Below are 20,286 nucleotides of genomic sequence, written 5' to 3'. Positions count from 1 at the left end.
GTAACTTGTCATGAATATGTGAAGAAGCTGAATGTGAGCAAGGCTGCCAGTCTGGTAACATGTAGATTTTGTTAAGTAGAATTTTTCTCCAGTAATTTCCACTGCATGGAAAGCTTCTTCCATTTTCATTGCCCTATGAAACAATCATTCGTTGCATGACTGAATAAGAGGTTGTGGATGAACTTCAAAGGTATAATGCAGGATCAACAATTCACAATCCACTTGTAATGCTGCATTTGTGTTTTTGAAAAGATATGTTATACCTGGAGACGACGAAGCTTCACACTTTAACTGGTGTCACTGTTGTAATCATATTGCTTTTCATTTTTTACTATAGAGATTTTGTACAGGCGTACATAGGGAACTCCCATTACTGGGTATTGTTAATACACCAGCTCACAAGCTGACACGATAGTAAGTGAGCTCATTTGCCTAAATGCACGCCAGTAGCGTATCAGGTGTGAATTTAACAGTATGCTGTGGATATCGTACTAATGTCAACAAAAAGGACACCAATTTCCTTTTATTGGAGTATGGCTGTGTTGGGGTACAGATTCAGAAGAAATAATTTTAACAACTTTTTTTATATATTTTATCTTTTTACCAGTGTACAATGATGACATTACTGTTTGGATTTTGTGTTCAGGAAAATTTGTCAGTGCTCTGTCTATGATGCTTCACATGTTAAATATTTGCTGTGTTACATGTATATGGCATTTGATATGGGAAAACTGAGTTTTTAAAGTACAATACTCAATGATGAACAATAGATTCAGATTATATAGCTGATGATTCATTAGAATAAGAACTTAACTATTAAATCCAACTATGACGCCTTTATTAGACAGTAATGCTTAGGTGTTTTGAAATTTATACGTATACATAATTTTATTCCATAAATAAACGTGATGATAACACACAATGCTATTGGGAAACACACTTTGCGTCTATTCTGCAATGAAATGCTTCGTAGGCTTAGACGAAATGAAGCTGAAAAATTATACTTCTATTTTCCATTTTAAATTTGAAGTCACAATAAGTAATCGCTTTACTAAATACAAAATGGTTACCATGAGTACAGACTACAGAAAATGTCAGTGTTAGACAAATTTTAAGAACATTATTACATTTTAATTGTCAGATTACTGAAACTGACGTTTACCATTAATTTCGAAGATCACAGTATTTACTCTCCAAGTTATCTATTAAATTAGTAAGAGATTTCACTGTGACTTACACGCTAGGAAGAAAATCCCAAGAACCATTGTGCTATGAAACAATAATTTATTGCATGACTCAATAAGACGTTGTGGATGAACTTCGAAGGTATGATACAGGATCAACCACTCACACTCCATTTGTCATGCTGCATATGTGTTTGTGAACAGATATGTCTTGCTGTTTCATGGTGGGTGTCTTGTAAAATCTAATATACAGGTGATTATGCTTCCTCAACCTTACAGGTTTTATTTAGCCTGCAACAACTGCAAACCAAGGGAAAGATTTCATACTCTTTGTCACTATGTGGGAACTGTTAATCGTACAAAAAAACTGATCAGGATTCGTTTATAAGAAATATAATAAACTTCAGTTTTGTACTGCGATACTTTTTTGCTGGAGGCCACGTTTCTCGAGTTATTCAAGAAAAACACTTTTGATGGTAACTTTGGTATGTTTTTCTTCAATAATACAAGAACTATGGCCTCTAGTGAAAAAGGGTCCTGCAAGACTACTAGTTTGAGTATAGCAAGCAAGAGCGTGGTTTTTGAAGGCGTTGTGGGTTGCATATAACTAGTAAGCACGCGTAGCTGGATCGGCATGCAAAATGTGAAACCAGGATTATATCTTTGTATACCTGTTAGATTGTTACGTGGAAAGTATCAGACACCCAGAAACAATAAGCAGGTATAAGCAGTTGGCCAACATATCAATAGTTGTAATAATTTATTCTCACCAGTGTACATATTCATTTAAGTTACACATGTGATTCGAAAATGAAGACACCTGTCTACTACGATCCAAGCACCATATTAAGTTGCGTGTGTATCCTCTTCGGCATTTACCTGTGCAATTACGACGAGATACGATACAATCGCAGCTGCTATCGATGAAACGTTGCTTAGATTAATGACAAATAGCCCGCAGGCAGTGAAGTGTGGACGTCGATGCAGCAACTGCTGCGAGAACAGTTGCAGCTGCGACCGCAGTTCAGCGTCCCTGGCAGTGTTGCGTGGTGGAGGCAGCAGGGTCTTGAGTACCAGGTCTGTGGTGCGACCAGCTTCACTCGCTACAGCACTGCAAGACCAAGTGATTGCCAGAATACTGCCTGCATGCACCAGAGCCCACATAGCAGTCACCATCGCCACAGCTTCCGTTCCCGGACCGTTAAAACCCTGTCATAAGAAACTGCATATAATTGACCGTTAATTATTACTCCTAACTGCTAAAATTTCAGGGACAGATAATTTGTGTAACCACTAAGCTGGTCTATTATAAAAGGACCGTGGGAATTCGCGAGTAAATAAAAGCTTAGCATTATATTTTCCTTTCTTTACGTTTGTGTTGTCCTACTTATCATCATTTCATCAGCATCGACGCGCAAGTCGCCGAAGTGACGTCAAATCGAAAGACTTGCACCAGGCGAACGGTCTACCCGACGGGAGGCCCTAGTCACTCGAATTTTTTTTTATTTGCAGTTAGGTCCATAAAGTGAGCCACTTGTCCGTCACCTAGGAAAGCTGGATGTGCGAGATGAGTATGCAAACTGCAGTGAGGAAGACTCGTCTCCAGTCATGTAGTTACCCTTGATGCACATCAGAGTTTCGATAAACACAATATAGGAATTATGTTAACTCTACCGAGAGTTTCTTTTCAGATCTTAGAGGCATGTGGTCAGAGTCTTATCTCGTCATTGATTTTCCAAAGCCTTCAATGCTTTAGGTGACTTTATCATAAGGTTTCTCATTTGTCAATGTATGTGTCGATTTTGCAATAGTAGCTGCAAGTGTGAATAAATTTTAAATGAGGTTTCTAGCATACTCGATCACATTCATCTGTCTTCGCTTTCAACATGACATCGATACACCAGATACATCACGTAATATTTGTATCCAGTCATTGAATCCCTTATGATTAATCTTTTAAGCGCTATCTAATATGTCTCTCTTTGTGATCTGTATGTGGAAAATACTCTTTGATTGACAAATAGCCGTTCGTAAGCTTATAGGCATTGCTATAAAAGCTTCTGCTTTAGTTTACATGGATACTATTTTACTATGGCAGTGAAATATTTTCTAAATATTATCGTTCTGATACCATAAACAATTGTAGTATTTTAAAGTAATTTATTGGCTGCACAAAATGACTAAGAATTTCCAACAACATACGTAGTTTTATCTGTGATTTACTTTGAAAATTTCATTTCCCTTGGAATCTCCTACGGCAGATTACTCGTGAAGGTTTTTTAGTGACTGGGTTATCTCGAAAAACTGTAAAAATATGTCTAACTGCGATTCAAAAAATGTCACTGAACATCCTTTACGTTGCAAGCAATTTTTTGTTCCTCTTTATAAAATTTTGTACCCACCACATGAATTTGTATTGCAAAGTATTCCACTGTGATACACTCTCAAAAGTTATGTCTTGATAATGTTGAGTAATTTAACTCTAGTGAAGAACCGTGTGAGGTGGCGCAAGTTGAAGAAATCCCAAATTTTGTTTGTAAATTGGTGATTGAAATCAGAATTTGGATATATTTGCAAGAGTGAAATAATCCTAAGATCCTAAAATCTCGTGTTCTGAGTGGTTTACCTCCTCAAGTGGCATACAATAACTAATTAATATATTCCACATCATAGAATAGGACAGTAACGTTTATAAGAATCCGACTGAGATATGTGCCATGTGTCATTGACCATGTTCTACAATCTTACCTTATATTTTAGAATGACAGAGAGTGTAAAGTTGATGTTTGTGACACAGTGAACGAGATGTGTAACCACACAGGTGAGGACCGGAAGGCCATATGCAACATTCACCAGCCCAGCAATATCACAAAGCTCGTCGTATATTTTACGCAGCAGCTGAACTTCTTCTGCATCACCGCTACACTGTAAAGAAAAATACTGTTATTCGACATCCTTAATTGATATCATTCTCCCTTAATCCATGTAATTACATAATAACAGTGATAGGTGCTACTGCGAGTATTCTATGGTATATGTCATTAACAAAATGATGGGAATGTACGAAAATAAAAATTTACTAAGTTATAGAAACTTAACCACAAGTTCAAATGCTAGTATGAACACTTTTGACTCATTCCAGACAGTTTTTCAGAATCAGCATACTGACTATACAATTCGCATTACAGCGATTGGAAACTCATCGACAATGCTACATTATATTTACATTTCTGATCTGTTAGGAAACTACGAGTTAAACATGTGGTAAATACATAACATATTAACTTATTATAAAGTCATATTTTTTATGTGTAACACAAATAATTAGCAGCCTCTTGTGTACATAGGGTCTGCAAATTTAGTTCACATAATCTTTGAAGTTAACGATTACCTAAATCATGGGCCAAAAACAATAATCAAGGAAGAGTCTGTGTCGTGAGATGGACTGTACTTCGTCCGAGTGACGTTGCCATTCAGACGGACAGTGATCCGTGTGTGTGTGTGTGTGTGTGTGTGTGTGTGTGTGTGTGTGTGTGCGGAAAGTAGGTTATCTGCCCTTTCTAAACGATTGTGTAGCATTTTTCCGTAGGAGAATTTTAATGTGCTAGATGACTGAAAGGAACATTCTAGACATAATAGGCCAAGCGAAAGCATGATCTGAATATATCTTCTGGGTATGACAACGCAAATAAGGAAAATGTTATTGGTGGTCCTACTGGTTCTGTTAATTTAAGTACGTGGGATTTGTCGATACTGAAGAAAGAAGACGTGGATCAATATAAAACAAGTTTGTTATGCTGACCAGAATATTAATCACTAGCTTAGGAAACATAACATCTTGTCATTTGCCTCATTTAACTTGAGGAAACTGAGAAAAAATCGTCTCTCGCTTGGCGGTCGCGCCAATCCACTATGTTTCAAATGATCAGATCATATTACACTGAGACCTATGAAGACCTATTCGGAAGCAATTACTGAATACTACAGAAACTCTTTGAGAGGTTCCACAAGTCTAAGTCGGAAAGTTACATCAATAAAAAGATTCCTACAAACTGGGGAATTAGTCAAGCGTAATTCTTGTAACGAAGAAAGATATGCCATAAAAGTTCATTGCAGGATTCTCTCGCTCTCCAGAAGGATGGGTGAAATATCACTCTTGTAATGGAATTTGCGCAGTATGCATCGAACATGAAGTCTGGTATGATTCAACTACGAAGATTACTAATAGCGCACGAGATATCCAGTCGAAGGGTCTCGTCCCCTTGTAGGACGTACAGGACCGTGTAAGATGGATTCGCTTCACTTTGCTAGTCTTGTACAAGAACAGCAAACTAAGCCATTCATTAGCTTTGACATCACGTCTCTTCACCAAGAGACACCAGTGCAAGTGGCGTAGTGAACATTAAGAATAATTGGACGGTGAGGCAATGACATCCCCCTCTCCAACCGTTAGTAGCTGAAAGAATAATGCAAGTATTCTATAAAATTGCCTTACGCTCCGCAAAATTCCAACCATACAGTTGGTTGCGATACGTGAACGACATACTTGTTATTTTGTCGTTGTGGAGAAACAGCTGGATAAATTTCATCAGCATATTCATATATTGCATAAGTACATGCAGTTCACGCTAGCATACGAAGGTAACGGTGCAATTCCAATCGCCGGCCGGAGTGGTCGAGCGGTTCTAGACGCTACAGTCTGGAGCCGCGCGATTGCTACGGTTGTAGGTTCGAATCCTCTCTCGGTCACGAATGTGTGTGATGTCCTTAGCCTGGTTAGGTTTAAGTAGTTCTAAGTTATAGGGGACTGATGACCTCCGAACTTAAGTCCCATAGTGCTCAGAGCCATTTGAACCATTTTCCAATTCCAGTCATGGACGCGGAGCTACTAACTGACAATTGGGTGACAAAATGTAGTGTAAACCTTACCACATCAACCGTTTCCATGCGATGAATCCCATCGTCATCCGTCGCAGAAATATTCTGTGTGACAAATGCTGATCGCTGAGATCACTGCGTCTGTGACGAAATCGAAACTTATATAGAACTATATAAGTCGATCTTCAACGAAAGATATAACACTAAGTCATAAGATGAGCAATTAAGATAAGTGTGAAGCCGTATACAGAAAATGAGGTAGGAAGAGCGCTATTAGTGGGGCTCTTACTCTACGTGGAGTATGTCGGAGACTACGAATGCCCTCTGTGTCACTCGGGAGTCATAAAACCATTATTTAGGAATGGCCAATGGGTCCAGGATTTGGTAGATTTCACTAAATATACAATAAGAACCCTCAAAGACACAGGTTTGTAAGAGGTTTCGGCGTAATTGCGATGCAGCCTAGATGGGGAAACCAGAAGAGCTGACAGCACCAGCAGAGCACAGCATCTGCACCATATTCGGTTAGGTCAGGACAACAATTTCGCACTACCAAAGTACCATTTCGATTACGGGCTGGGTATAAAGTTTCAGGCGTAGCAATTAATGCAAGACTATGGTGAATGCAGTGACGTACAGGTATGCCCACAGTAAAACTAATAGTGATATATATAGATGGAATCAACTATACATCTGTTTTTCATTTATTATTAACACTACAATTTTTAATGTGATCTGAGCAATAAGCTACACACGTTCCTCTGGTGAGCTCAGCATCAACAAAAACGAGAACAGCGACAGAAAGAGCATTATTAGTATAAGAATTTTGCACTACATCTAGGTTCATATCAAATAAACACTAACTGGAGCTACGAGCAATTAAATTCACGAATAATATTACTCCAACCGAATAAGATATCAAGACACTTATGAAACGGTTTAATTAAACTTATCGCCATTTCCAGTTTTGTAACAGGGTACACAAAGTGCTGCAGAAAGCATAGAACAGTAAGGAGCCAAAAAGCATCGGTTAAAAACTGTTACATAATAACTGGAGGAAATACAACGATTAAGAACGGGGCTTCTCTTGATAGGAAGTGAGATGATTCAAATGAGAATAGTTCAAATGGCTCTGAGCACTATGGGACTTAAGTTCTGAGGTCATCAGTCCTCTAGAACTTAGAACCACTTAAACCTAACTAACCTAAGGACATCACACACATCCATGCCCGAGGCAGGAATCGAACCTGCGACCGTAGCAGTCACGCGGTTCCGGACTGAAGCGCCTAGAACCGCTAGGCCACCACGGCCGGCAAATGAGAATAGTGCCATTATGTACACCTCCATACTGGAGCCTCAGTGATGGAGCACCATCACCATCACTAAGGCTCCAGTATGGAGGTATATATAGTGGCATTATTCTCATCACAAGGCACAAGGTTTCGCACACCTAACATGAAACAGGTTAGACTTACCAATGACAATTACTGCACCTTCTATATATAACAATTTAACACTGGTGCAGCCGCCCAGTACACAGATGCATTATTCATAATATAGGAAATGTAATCTGTCGGATGTCGCTTAGTAATTTATCCCACCCATGTTCCATAATAATACACATGCACAGAATAAACATAATATATTAACGATACCCGTAAATCTAATAAATTACAATCACGTTTTATCAACTCAGTCACAACATAGAGACATAGAATATCTAGCACAACAGCTGTCCATTAGAACGTACACTTGCACAAGATGCATATGTTTATACCACTTACATATAACCTTACAAGGAGGGCAGCAGTGATTACATTAAATTATTGAGCATTATATGAATACATTGGATAGCTCGTCAGCTTTTGCGATATGACACCTAACAGGTTACAGTACCAAATCAAACTGAATATTCCTTGCAGCAAATACATACACATTGTGGACTAAGTATAACTGCATGTGGGGAACACAGAATCTACATAGCCACAACATCAGTGTATTCATCTGCCACAGATTACAATCACTCGAAATGGTTCGCCTCAGCGGTTTCGAAGTAGTTAGGTTCATTCGAACAGTCAGAAAAATAACCCGATCTTTACTCATGGGGCAGCTTGTAACGGGCGAGTCGTCATGCGCTGAAAATATAAGTTCGGAGGAAACCGTGGCCGCACTGGTTGCTCGGCCAGCCGGGCGAGGCAGCTAACACGTGGTGGCGAACGTTAGCCGGACGAGAGGGGTAGTCCCAGCGCATGGTCCAGCCGCGTGGCTGGGAATTACGCTGTGACGAGGTCGGAGCTTTGTGTCGATGAAGGAGACACGCCGGGAGTGCCAAAGATGGCGGACGTTGTGAAGGCTTAATGGCAGACACTTCACAATTCGTGTAGAAATTAATAGTAGCCAGATGAATGATGATACCTCAAGAAGAAAGATGTACATTACTATTATTTGCAAGACGATTCTGATGGTTTAATCATATTTTCAATACCTTTATTAGTTTAAAGTATAGTATCTCACCGTAAATTATACAAGTAACACCCAGCAACGAATTTACAAAATCTAAACGCTTCATCCGATTTTGTCGATCTGAGTGTCTTTAGAAGCTATTAGTGGAAACCTAAACTGGTATAAATTACAGGCATGTAACTCGAATAGTACATGAGTTATTGGAGGTCACAGTGACCGATTACTATCGAAGGCGTCAGGCCATAAATACTGCAGAGTTACACACATACAAAAAAAAAAACGAAAAAAACAAAAAAAAAACGGTGGCAGCTCGCTTATAAATATATTTATTCCTCTATGTCTTTGTTTTTATGCGATATACACTGTTCATGAAGAAATTGGTAAAATATTTACTGTGATTTTGAAAGCACAGAATTAGGCTACTGGCCTAGCTTTTGTTCTATTCCTTTAATATATGTTTATTTGCTAGCCGCGGTGGCCGAGCGGCTCTATGCGCTTCAGTATGGAACCGCGCAACTGCCACGGCCTAGCCTCGGGCTAGGATGTGTGTGATGTGCTTAGGTTAGTTAGGTTTAAGTAGTTCAAGGGGACTGATGACCTCAGATGATAAGTCCCATAGCGCTCAGAGCCATATGTTTATTTAATTTGTGTATGTATCGAATAGTGTGAGTTAGAGCGTGTTTATGGTCCAGCCGTAGGAATATTTATTTAACTTCCTGTTATTTAAATATAAATTCAGTGTTTCGAATTCGTTTCATGTTTGTGTGGGTGCGTTGGATTGAAGACATGGCGCGAGCGTTCTAGCCTACCACAGCGCTCGTGAATGGGGAGAGTGGATGGAAGCGATTTCTGGCCCTGCTGCAGTTCTGGGGAGTACTGGACAGGACACAGAAAGTGCTGGACAGCGCGGCGGACGCACGGTCGCGTGAGAAACTTGGAGTGAGGAGCGGTTTGCACGTGGTCGCGAGAAATAGAAATATTGCGTAGTGCTGACTTGTGCACTTGTGTGATTTCGGTGGGTTCTTCGGTGAAGACGTATTGTACGTTTCGAAGTGAATATCTCGCGAGCTGTGTTGTTGTTCATAGATAATTATGTGCAGTAGAAATGTATTGCTTCCCTGTTATTCAACCTAAATTTTATTCAATTGCTGGACCATCGACACCAATAAGTGTTTTGCAGAAATATACCGCATTCTCAAAAGTACTTTTACTATCGTACTCATCATTTTAAATCGTTACAACAGTACCTGCTGGTTTTATGTAATTGCCATCTTTCATTTATAAATCTATGTGTTACATTCGTAATTCGCAATTGCCGAGTGATACGAACCTTCGACTACTCGATTCATGTGTTATTCATACCGTGTACTGTCGACTCAGCAGTATTTGGCCTGTAATGCGGCAACTACGTATCCCAGCCCCTAGACAACGAAACCAGCCAAAAACTAATAATATTGCATGTCTGAGTCTGAGGGTGCGTAGTTAATAGAAAGCCCACGATTGGTGGCTCGTCCGGGATATGTGTCCTGCAAACTGGCAAGTCCTTTGCTCTCTGTTATTCAGCGTACTATGCGAAGTGTAAAATACTTTCCAAGGCCAGTAGAGACTTCTGTAGAGTGAACGTTTTACACAACACAGTCTGAGATCGGTTTTTTCTTCCGCAAGTAGGTCTTTGGAAATAGTGAAGTTACGCAGTATTTTCACTACTAACACATGCTTTCGGTAGAGGTCCTAATCTGTCACGTTAAAAGCAATTTGCGTAGGGGTCAGAGTCCAAATAAGTTGAGTGCAGGGAACAGTAGCGGTTAGCGCGTTTAACGGACAGCGGTATCGAACACGGTTGGAACATGCGGTAACCGTTGGCAGCTACAGTTACGTCAGGCGACTTCTCCAGTGGCGGACGCACATCAACAGCAGTGCGACGACAGCGTCTCCAAGTACTCCAGTTTAGTCTTCAATGTCGTCTTCCAGTACAAACGACAGCATCAACATGGCAGAGGGAACCATCTCAGATCAGACAAGTGCCTGCGCAAATATTGAGATAGTGTTTGAATCTGAATTTCAAACTCCACTTACAGATCTCGCGAATATAATACAGTCACCAATTATGTGTAATTATGAAAATCATTGGGGGTAGTGGCAAAAAAACGACTGTTCACGTTGGTGTGCAGAATATATGAGTCTGGCGATATACCATCTGACTTTCGGAAAAGCATCATCCACACAAATCCGAAGACGGCAAGAGCTGACAAGGGCGAGAATTATCGCACAATCAACTTAACAGCTCATGCATCGAAGCTGCTTACAAGAATAATATACAGAAGAATGGAAAAGAAAATTGAGAATGCGATAGGTGACGATCAGTTTGGCTTTAGGAAAAGTAAAGGGACGAGAGAGGCAATTCTGACGTTAAGGCTAATAATGGAAGCTAGGCTAAAGACAAATCAAGTCACTTTCATAGGATTTGTCGACCTGGAAAAGGCGTTCGACAATATAAAATGGTGCAAGCTGTTCGAGATACTGAAAAAAGTAGGGGTAAGCTATAGGGAGAGACGGGTCATATACAATATGTGCAACAACAAAGAGGGAATAATAAGAGTGGACGATCAAGAACGAAGTGCTCGTATTAAGAAGGGTGTAAGACAAGGCTGTAGCCTTTCGCCCCTACTCTTCAATCTGTACATCGGGGAAGCAATGATGGAAATAAAAGAAAGGTTCAAGAGTGGAATTAAAATACAAGGTGAAAGGATATCAATGATACGATTCGCTGATGGCATTGCTATCCTGAGTGAAAGTGAAGAAGAATTAAATGATCTGCTGAACGGAATGAACAGTCTGATGAGTACACAGTATGGTTTGAGGGTAAATCGGAGAAAGACGAAGGTAATGAGAAGTAGTAGAAATGAGAACAGCGAGAAACTTTACATCAGGATTGATGGTCACGACGTCAATGAAGTTAAGGAATTCTGCTACCTAGGCAGTAAAATAACCAATGACGGACGGAGCAAGGAGGACATCAAAAGCAGACTCGCTATGGCAAAAAAGGCATTTCTGCCAATAGAAGTCCACTAATATCAAATACCGGCCTTAATTTGAGGAAGAAAATTCTGAGGATGTACGTCTGGAGTACAGCATTGTATGGTAGTGAAACATTGACTGTGGGAAAACCGGAACAGAAGAGAATCGAAGCGTTTGAGATGTGGTGCTATAGACGAATGCTGGAAATTAGGTGGACTGATAAGGTAAGGAATGAGGAGGTTCTATGCAGAATCGGAGAGGGAAGGAATATGTGGAAAACACTGATAACGAGAAGGGACAGGATGACAGGACATCTGCTACGACATGAGGGAATGACTTCCATGGTACTAGAGGGAGCTGTAGAGGGCAGATACTGTAGAGGAAGACAGAGATTGGAATACGTCAAGCAAATAATTGAGGACGTAGGTTGCAAGTGCTACTCTGAGATGAAGAGGTTAGCACAGGAAAGGAATTCGTGGCGGGCCGCATCAAACCAGTCAGTAGACTGATGACAAAAAAAAAAAATGGAAACGGAAGAGAGCTGGTTAGTCCGAAATTAGAGCGAGAAAGTGTAACTAGTAGGAGTTCAGGCAAGGGGACTGAATGTGGATGAAATATGATGTCTCAGCTAACGCAAATGACGAAGGGAATGGCAAATAATATCAGTGCAGTTCGAACAGACATGGGTACATTACGAACTGGTATGGACACATTGCAAACAGTTACAGATACAATTCGGACTGATATGGGTACACTGTGAACTGAAATAGGGTCCTCTGTGAATGAGGAAGTTGAAAACATTACGGGCAACCTTGAAAAAGCAATTGATGATAAATTAAAATGTGTTCGAGTGGATGTGGGCAAAATTACCGACGAAGTTCTAGTAGTAAAATCTAATTCGAATCAGTGGGGAAAGATATTGGGGAGAATATGGATAAGGTACAGACGGAACTTGGGGACATGGTAAGCGACTGTATAAAAGTGCGAGATGCTTATAAAACCGATGTAAATTTTGCAATTAGCGACAATGCCAATCGTATAGGTGAGGGGGAGAAAGAAATTGGCCATATTAAAGATAGAATAGAGCACAGTATCATTAGTGAAAATGAAATTAAAAAACAAATGCAACAGATAAAAAGTGGTTTAAATTCGTTAGTCTCCCAACAGGCCACGCCGTTTATAAACATCCCTTGTGAATTGTTCCACAGATGACGGAAGATATCATCCAGTAAGTTTCTTGGCTGCATGTAGGGACGCTTTTGCTCACGGCATGTCGGACGAAGCGGAAATAAAATACGTTAAACGGCATTTCGAGAGAAACCCACAGTCTTGGGCAAATGTTAGATGTTGTTCGTACGAATCGTACGCAGAGTTTGAAAAGCGTTTTTTTAATAAAATTTGGGGCAAGGCAAAACAGACACGGATCGAAAATGAATTGTGAAATGGGCCGAGTTACAGGTACGGTAATGGGACAATGAGAGATTTCTACAAGCGCGAGCTTGGCAAATTTATTCATGTAAAAAATCTATTGCGGGTTTCAACGAAAATCACCACGTTAAAACGGCATTTACCCGAATATTTGCAGTGGTATCTTGTCCATAGTCCATGTAATTCCGTGGACGAATTTCTAGAATTTGTAGAATAATTAGAGAGGGCTTTGAAGTTCAAACCTTGGAGCAAACCGGGTGGTTGTTATCGTAATGGAATCCAAATAATCACCACTAAAATAGTAGTCGTGAGAGAAATCTAAGGAATTCTCAAGGAGATGGTAGCTGGAATGAGCAGAATGGTCAAAGAACGAACAGAAGTGATAACTTCCGTGAACGGGATCCGAGTAAAGGACGCAGATTTGACGGGGGAAATTCACAACTGCAATCACTTAACAACCTGTCGGGAAACTGATGTTCGCCACATCTGAGGTCCGGGGATGGTGATCTAAAAAGGCAATGAAAAGGACTGGAGATAATGGTAATGGTAGAAATGTTGATAGGTATGGGAAAGGCAACAAATATGTAGTATGTAGTAAGTTAGAGAGGAAGTCTATATAGGTGACTCTTTCAATGAAAGCAAGCGCGTACGGCGAAAGTACAGATTTGTGAGCGACTTCAGTAAAAGTAATGGGAACAAATTTGCGGGGAATGATGTAAGTTATGAAAGTGCAATGAATGAGTGTGTGAATGATGATAAATGGAGAGATTCAATGGTTCAAAAAGAAGTTAAAGAGGAAATGAATTTTGTGAAAGCAAATAGTGTGGAGAGTTCTGAAGAGGTATTGAAAACAGCAGCATTGCAGTAAGGAAGGTGATGTAGTAGCAGATATTTGTGTGTCGGCGAAAAGCGTCGATTTTGGTTAAGGCAGCCTAGATTTGATCTCGCGAGCTGCAGGAGAGGATGATTGTGTTTCGGCGGAAAGCGTCGATATTACTAAGATCGGCTTACCGTTGGCCTTGCCAGCAGTTGAAATTAAAATTGTATCGGATGAGGTGGATGATTTCTATTTAAAGCAACAGAGTAATCGTAATTTATTTAATAATGTAAAAGCTACTGATATGGATACTTCCGAGGAAGGAATTTACGCGTTTCTAGTCACAAATAAAGGCGAAACGGAACTTATTGATGAATGTGTATATCTAAAACGTTTGTCGGTGTGTGAATGTGATGATGTGTGTAAAATAGGATCGGGGTTTAATCTCGTTGAAAAGTGTGTAGAAATGGCAGTTTGTGCTGATTTTCGTCCGCAAGAATGTAGCAAGTCTGGAAGTCCCAAAATTGTACGACAAGGTAGTAGCAATTTGTGTAATGTGACGGCAGAGGTTAAACTTGTGTACGATTCACGTAAAATTAATTTGCGACGGAGAAAAGTAAGGTTTCTGATGTGAATTAATGCAGTGATTTAAATGGTGTATCAGCAGATAAGTTTGCTGAGATGAATATTTATCGTAATGATGACTTAGGCATCGATGTATTATTTCAGGAAGGTCAAGCGTTTAACAGTGAATTGATGAGTTATTTCGTTGATGCTGCAAGTGTCGATGTCTTGGAGGGGAAAAACAGTGAAGTTGTGCATGCTGTGGGTAGTGAATCGGTGAAAGTTGTGGAAGAACGAACAGAAAATTTAGAGAGGGCTGAAGTAAAAAGTGTATAATGAAGTTCGTACGGATTGGTATATGAAGGAGGAGTGTGATTTTAGTGTGACTGATTGGCGTTGGTACGGTAGAGCATTCGGTCGTCACTGCCGCATATGTGGAAACGAGAGAAGTTTAAAATTGCCGGAGGTTTAGAAAGGGAAAGGAATGAATTTGGGGTGAAGAAAATATGTAATGAATTATTTTGAGATTAACCTGAGATTGAGGGATAGATAGAACAGGATGTGTTTAAGCTAGAATTGAAAGAGAAGGGACTAGACGTAGAAAATGATTTATTAAGGGAAAAATATTGAGAACGAAAGGAAATGGTAGATGTACAACTAATTATTGAAATTAAAGTTGGCAAAGAAATGTTAGATGCACTTCTAGATTCAGGTAGTAGTGTGTCAGCGTTGTTGGAAAGTTTTATGAACATCATTAAAAATAGGGAACTAGTTATCTTCCCAGTCACTGGCGTTCAGGTTGAAACAGCAGTTGTGGTATGAATAAGTGAACACGACAAAACAAATACTTTTAGAATTTAAATGTGGAGAAAATAAATTCGAGATACAATGTTTTGTAGTGTGCGGTCTAGTAAAGGAAGTAATTTTAGGTTCTGACTTCCTGTGCAAATTCAATACTTCGATAATTTAGTAGGGAAATGCCTTGAATTTGAATTTCAGAATGGAACAAAGTAAGTAAAATTTAAAAGAATTTTAACAGGTGAAAATCAGATTTATCATGCCATAGTTACTAGGGGTTGGAGTGAGGAAGTCGATATGCATAACATAATTACGTGATTGATGCAGCTAAGGGTATATCAGAGGGGAAAAGAGAGAGTAGTGTGTTTTGTTGTACCGCTACGGGGACGTATTCTCTGATCGACCTGATAATGTTACCGATTTCTGGTACTCTATAAAAGTGAAACGTCAAGAACCTATAAAATGCAAACCATATGTAATACCTGCAGCAGACATGGATGCCGTCAGAGTTCGATTAAAACAACTGTTGGATTAAGATATAGTCGATCAATGCAGGAGCGATTACTGCAATACTACCGTTATTGTTAAAAAACGGGACAACCCAATCAAAATAGTATGAGGCCTAGATGCGAGAAAAATAAATAAGTATTTGTAAAGGAATTAGACCAGTCTGGCAATATGGAGGAACTGCTGCAGAGTTTTAATAATATCAAGTTAATGTCCAGTGTTGATCTGACGTCGGTATTTTGGCAGATCCAGTTGGCAGAGGAAAACACACGGTACACTGATATCCTTTTCGAAGGGTGAAGGTATCGGTTTAGGCTAGTACCACTCGGACTTACACTTTCTGTGGCAGTTTTTGTAAGAGCGCTGAGTCATGTCCTGGGGGAGAGTCTACTGAGCAAACTCGTGAATACGCACATGATATACTGATCGCTACAGAAACGTGGAATGAACATTATCCAGTTTTGGAGGAGGTACTCATGATTCTGAGACGAGGTGGAATGACCTTAAAGCCCGCAAAATGTTTGTTCGAGCAGAAATGCTATTCTTGGGGCATATCCTCACATTGGAAGGAATTTTACCTGCCGGCCATGGTGGTCTAGCGGTTCTAGGCGCTCAGTCCGGAACCGCGCAACTGTTACGGTCGCAGGTTCGAATCCTGCCTCGGGCATGGATGTGTGTGATGTCCTTAGGTTAGTTAGGATTAAGAAGTTCTAAGTTCTAGGGAACTGATGACCTCAGATGTTAAGTCCCATTGTGCTCAGAGCCATTTGAACCATTTTGAATTTTACCTAGTTCCGAAAAAATTAAGTCCATTGCCGAATGTAGTAGACCCAAAAGTAGGAAACAACTGAAGTCATACTTGGGCTTGTGCGGTTTCTACAGAACATTCTTGGGGGAGGGGGGAATCAACATTCCGAATTTATGCAAACTGTTGGAAAAAAATGCAGCTTCGAGGTGGAACGAGGAATGTGAAACGGAATTCCACGGTGTAAAGGATAAATTGTGCATTAGTAAGATCTTGTATCACCACGATATGAATTTCCCTTTCTGTTTAGCGTCGGACAGTTCAGACTATGGAATAAGTTGTGAACTGTTTCAGGAAAACTTAATCGATGGAAGAATTGAACACCGTAGTGTGGCATTCTCAGGCTGCATGATAAATAAGCATAAACGGTGATACAGCATATCGGAGTAGGTGATACTCGCGATTGTGCACGGATTTAAGAAATTCCACATGTATCTAGAGGTCAGAAAAGTGACAGTATAGTCGGAATACTAGGCTCTGAGTTGTCTGCAGACTGCAGGATACTGAACGACCGCTTAATGCGTTGGGCAATGTTCATGCAGCAATTCGAGTACGAAATCCGCGACATAAAGGATACAGAAAATGGGTTTGCCGATGCTCTGTCCAGATTACCAATAGGGGCGGAAGATAATGGAAGGGAGGATTCGAACGAATTTAAGCTACTGTGTATGACGGGGGTGGCAGGGGAGGAAGAAATTCGTGCGGTGTGCAAAGATATGCAGCGAGCACAAAACGACGATCCTGTGGTGAGACACATTAAGGTGAATTTCGACAGCAAGGGATACGAGAAAATACCAAAAGATTATAAGATACACAAGGGAGAGTTATTCCGGCGGAAAGATGAAGAGACGGACAAATGGAGACTGTCTTTTCCCAATAAGTATTTGAAACAGTTGATAGACTACGTCCATTTAAGTCACTGACATTACGGTGCCGAAAAGTGCACCGAAACCATCGAGGAATACGCCCACATAAATAACCCGGTCAGACGGGTCTGCACGCAGCTGGTGACGTGAAACCGTTGCCAACGGGTCAAATACAGCACGTAATTCGCAATTGCCTAGTAATAGGAACCTTCGACTATTCGATTCATGTGTTACTCATATCGTGTACTGTCGACTCAGCAGTATTTGGGCTGTAATGCGGCAACTACGTATCCCAGCCCTTAGACAACGAAACCAGCCAAAAGTTATAATATTGCAACTTTAAGTCTGAGGGTGTGTAGTTATTCGAAAGCCCGCAAGCTACAGAGCTCAGTAACCTTCACTGAGGCACAACACAGCTTCTATGATAGGTCTATAATAATTCTGTGCATATACATGACCAAATATCACAAGCCTGCTCTTAACTGACAAGGAGACCGCTGAACAAAATTTCCTTCTTTACGTCTACGCTGACCATCATTGTAACCTCAGAATACTACATGAACGCACCTCAACGCAAATTCGTAATATGTTACACAGTATCATAGGGTCATAGGCCTATGTGAGAAATCAAGAAGCTAATATACGTATCTTAAGATGTGATCTTACATAGATTGTTTTGAATATTTCCTTGTAAACGGCCTACTGGTGACAGCGAAATCCACATTTTCTACTGTAGTCAATATGCAGCTGATACTGGATGGTATATCCTAAGCAGATTTACTACATGCGCCACTGCTCCATCTACTGTGACTATCATCAGCACACACTGTACACTGATGGACTGCCTGCACAGTGAGAGAACCTCTGATGTTATTTTCGGCAACATCTACTCATCTTACTTGTATATGTAAGTGATAATAGTTCTACAAGTGAAGAATTATTTGTGATATAACATACTATGTCATGGCACTTTTTGTATGCTGGTACTAATTACATCAGTAATAGCGTAGACAAAAATGACACTAAGACTTAATTGGAAATTATTAACAAGATGCGATGAATGTTAAGTGTGCTAATGAGTGAACATCAAAAAACTCGATACTGCCGGTGCTGGTGAATATGTGACACACATTTGAGAAGACTGTTAGAATGTGAAGTTATAGGCACAGATCCCAAATATTCTACATAGAAAAAAAATATCATGCAAGAACAATTACATTAAGTGCAAACGAATAAGATTTTTGGTAATCTTCTAAATTTAACGAAGTGGAATTAATTTCATAGAAAATATTGTAGCTGAAATGCAAAGTATATTTGGATGTAAGGAAGATAAGAAATATTTAAATTTTTATATTTTTCGCTTGATGTGCTATTTACAGTACTATGTTGATGGTAACGAATGCTAAAAAGCTTTAAAACTCTCCTTCTTAATTCCGAAACAGTCTGTACAATGAGAAACATTAGATTGACAAATCCATACGTTTTGCTTTTGAGCTGTGATTGATGTGGCCATGGCTTGAAATAAAAGAAAATGAGGCAACGACTGTAAATCTTTCAGTTCAAATAAAATCATTCCCAAGCCCAGAAATGCCATAAAATGCATCAAGCAAACTCACATTGTGGCCCTGAGTACAGATGTCATGCTGTACTCTTCCGAGGGCAGCAGCCTCTTGCAAGTTGTGTAGCGGCGGAAGCAGTGTCACCGATACCAACCTCTGCTGCCATACAACCATAAGTCTTCCATTCACTATACGTAAACGTTGCCCCAACCATAGCACCAAATAGAAGAATTGGGCAGTAGTGACAACAGACGTTGCGTAGAACGGTACCAGACCGATATAATGTAGAAAATACCGTTTGTCAACCCTTCCCCACGAGACGCCATCGACTATGACCGCAGCGATATACAGGTGGACCAATGTAGCTATTTGAGCCATTAGTTTTTTGAATACTTTTTTGTACTCCTCGCTTTGGTTTGGCATAATCGTCCGATCAATCTCGAGAAGTTTATTCAGAATTTGGATAACATGTGTGACAGTGAACAAACTATGATAGATAAGAGTCAAGACGGTAGAGGAGGTAATTAATGCAAATTCAACTACGTCACCTATTTTTGCGGTGGCCGTGAAGTGGACTGAACGGAATCGATCATGGATCATAAAAATAATCAGCGTTAACTCTAACGTAAGCACGAAGAGCGAATACATTCTCTCGTAAGTGGAAGTCGAAAATTTATTTGAATATTGATCTATCGTAAAAGGTGCCAAACCAAATGGTTTGCTTAGATAATAGAGTGGTTTCATTGCTCTGAAGTAACTAAGGCCTTCCATCTCAAATTTCATACGGGATGATGGAGTTGTTAATTCAGATTTGAATAGAATTGCTGAGAATAAAGAGGACTTATATATTTTCAAACTGACCCGCGCTACAAAATATTGGTGCTGAAAGGAAAACCAATGTCCTAGCAAGAAAGTTCTACATGCACTGATCCTTGGCGGAGGAATATTCGCATTTTACTCGGCCGTCTTTTATACAAGCTATGAATGTCAACGTTTAATCTCTTTGAGTGGTCAGCGTAATTTAATTAGTGGGTAACTGTTTGGAATCGATGTTATGGAAACACATTTCCCATTCTTTACTGGCATTTAACCATCGTCATAAAGACATCCATTAGATATTAGTATGGTCTCTCTTAGTGCATATTTTACAATTCATTAATTGAAGAGTCCAGGGGAAAAACCTGATAAGTCACAATTCTAATTTTTTTCAGGAGACGAAATTTAGAGTTTGAAGACTCATAAAATTTTTGTTTTTCCACTTATATTCTTCATTTTTCTTTTGGGCCATAATATATCTTTGAGAGAAAGACTGTTGCTGAAATGATGCACATTTGAATAGGATTTACAATAATATGATGCATTTTCAATACGAAGGCGTAGTACAGAGGTAAAATATGAC

General features: G+C 39.9%; 1 protein-coding gene across 1 annotated transcript; it reads left to right on the top strand.

The window, feature by feature from the left end:
- Positions 1–14,994: 14,994 nt before the first annotated feature.
- LOC124796106 lies at positions 14,995–17,385 on the top strand. Its single transcript, XM_047260194.1, has 4 exons — positions 14,995–15,168; positions 15,352–15,362; positions 16,540–16,830; positions 16,902–17,385. Exons 1-4 carry the CDS (start codon positions 14,995–14,997, stop codon positions 17,383–17,385), a joined length of 960 nt encoding a protein of 319 aa, XP_047116150.1.
- Positions 17,386–20,286: the final 2,901 nt, after the last annotated feature.

This window comes from Schistocerca piceifrons, chromosome 4 (genome assembly GCF_021461385.2).
Source record: "Schistocerca piceifrons isolate TAMUIC-IGC-003096 chromosome 4, iqSchPice1.1, whole genome shotgun sequence".
Taxonomy (NCBI): Eukaryota; Metazoa; Arthropoda; class Insecta; order Orthoptera; family Acrididae; genus Schistocerca; species Schistocerca piceifrons.
This window is presented reverse-complemented; position numbering and strand designations above follow the sequence as displayed.

What these genes read in the sequence shown, in the direction of transcription:
- LOC124796106 (XM_047260194.1), top strand. Translation starts at nt 14,995, where the DNA reads ATGGTAGATGTACAACTAATTATTGAAATTAAAGTTGGCAAAGAAATG. An exon ending in ATGATAAATAAGCATAAACG is followed by an intron (nt 16,831 to 16,901) that starts GTGATACAGCAT and finishes ACATGTATCTAG; the next exon opens with AGGTCAGAAAAGTGACAGTA.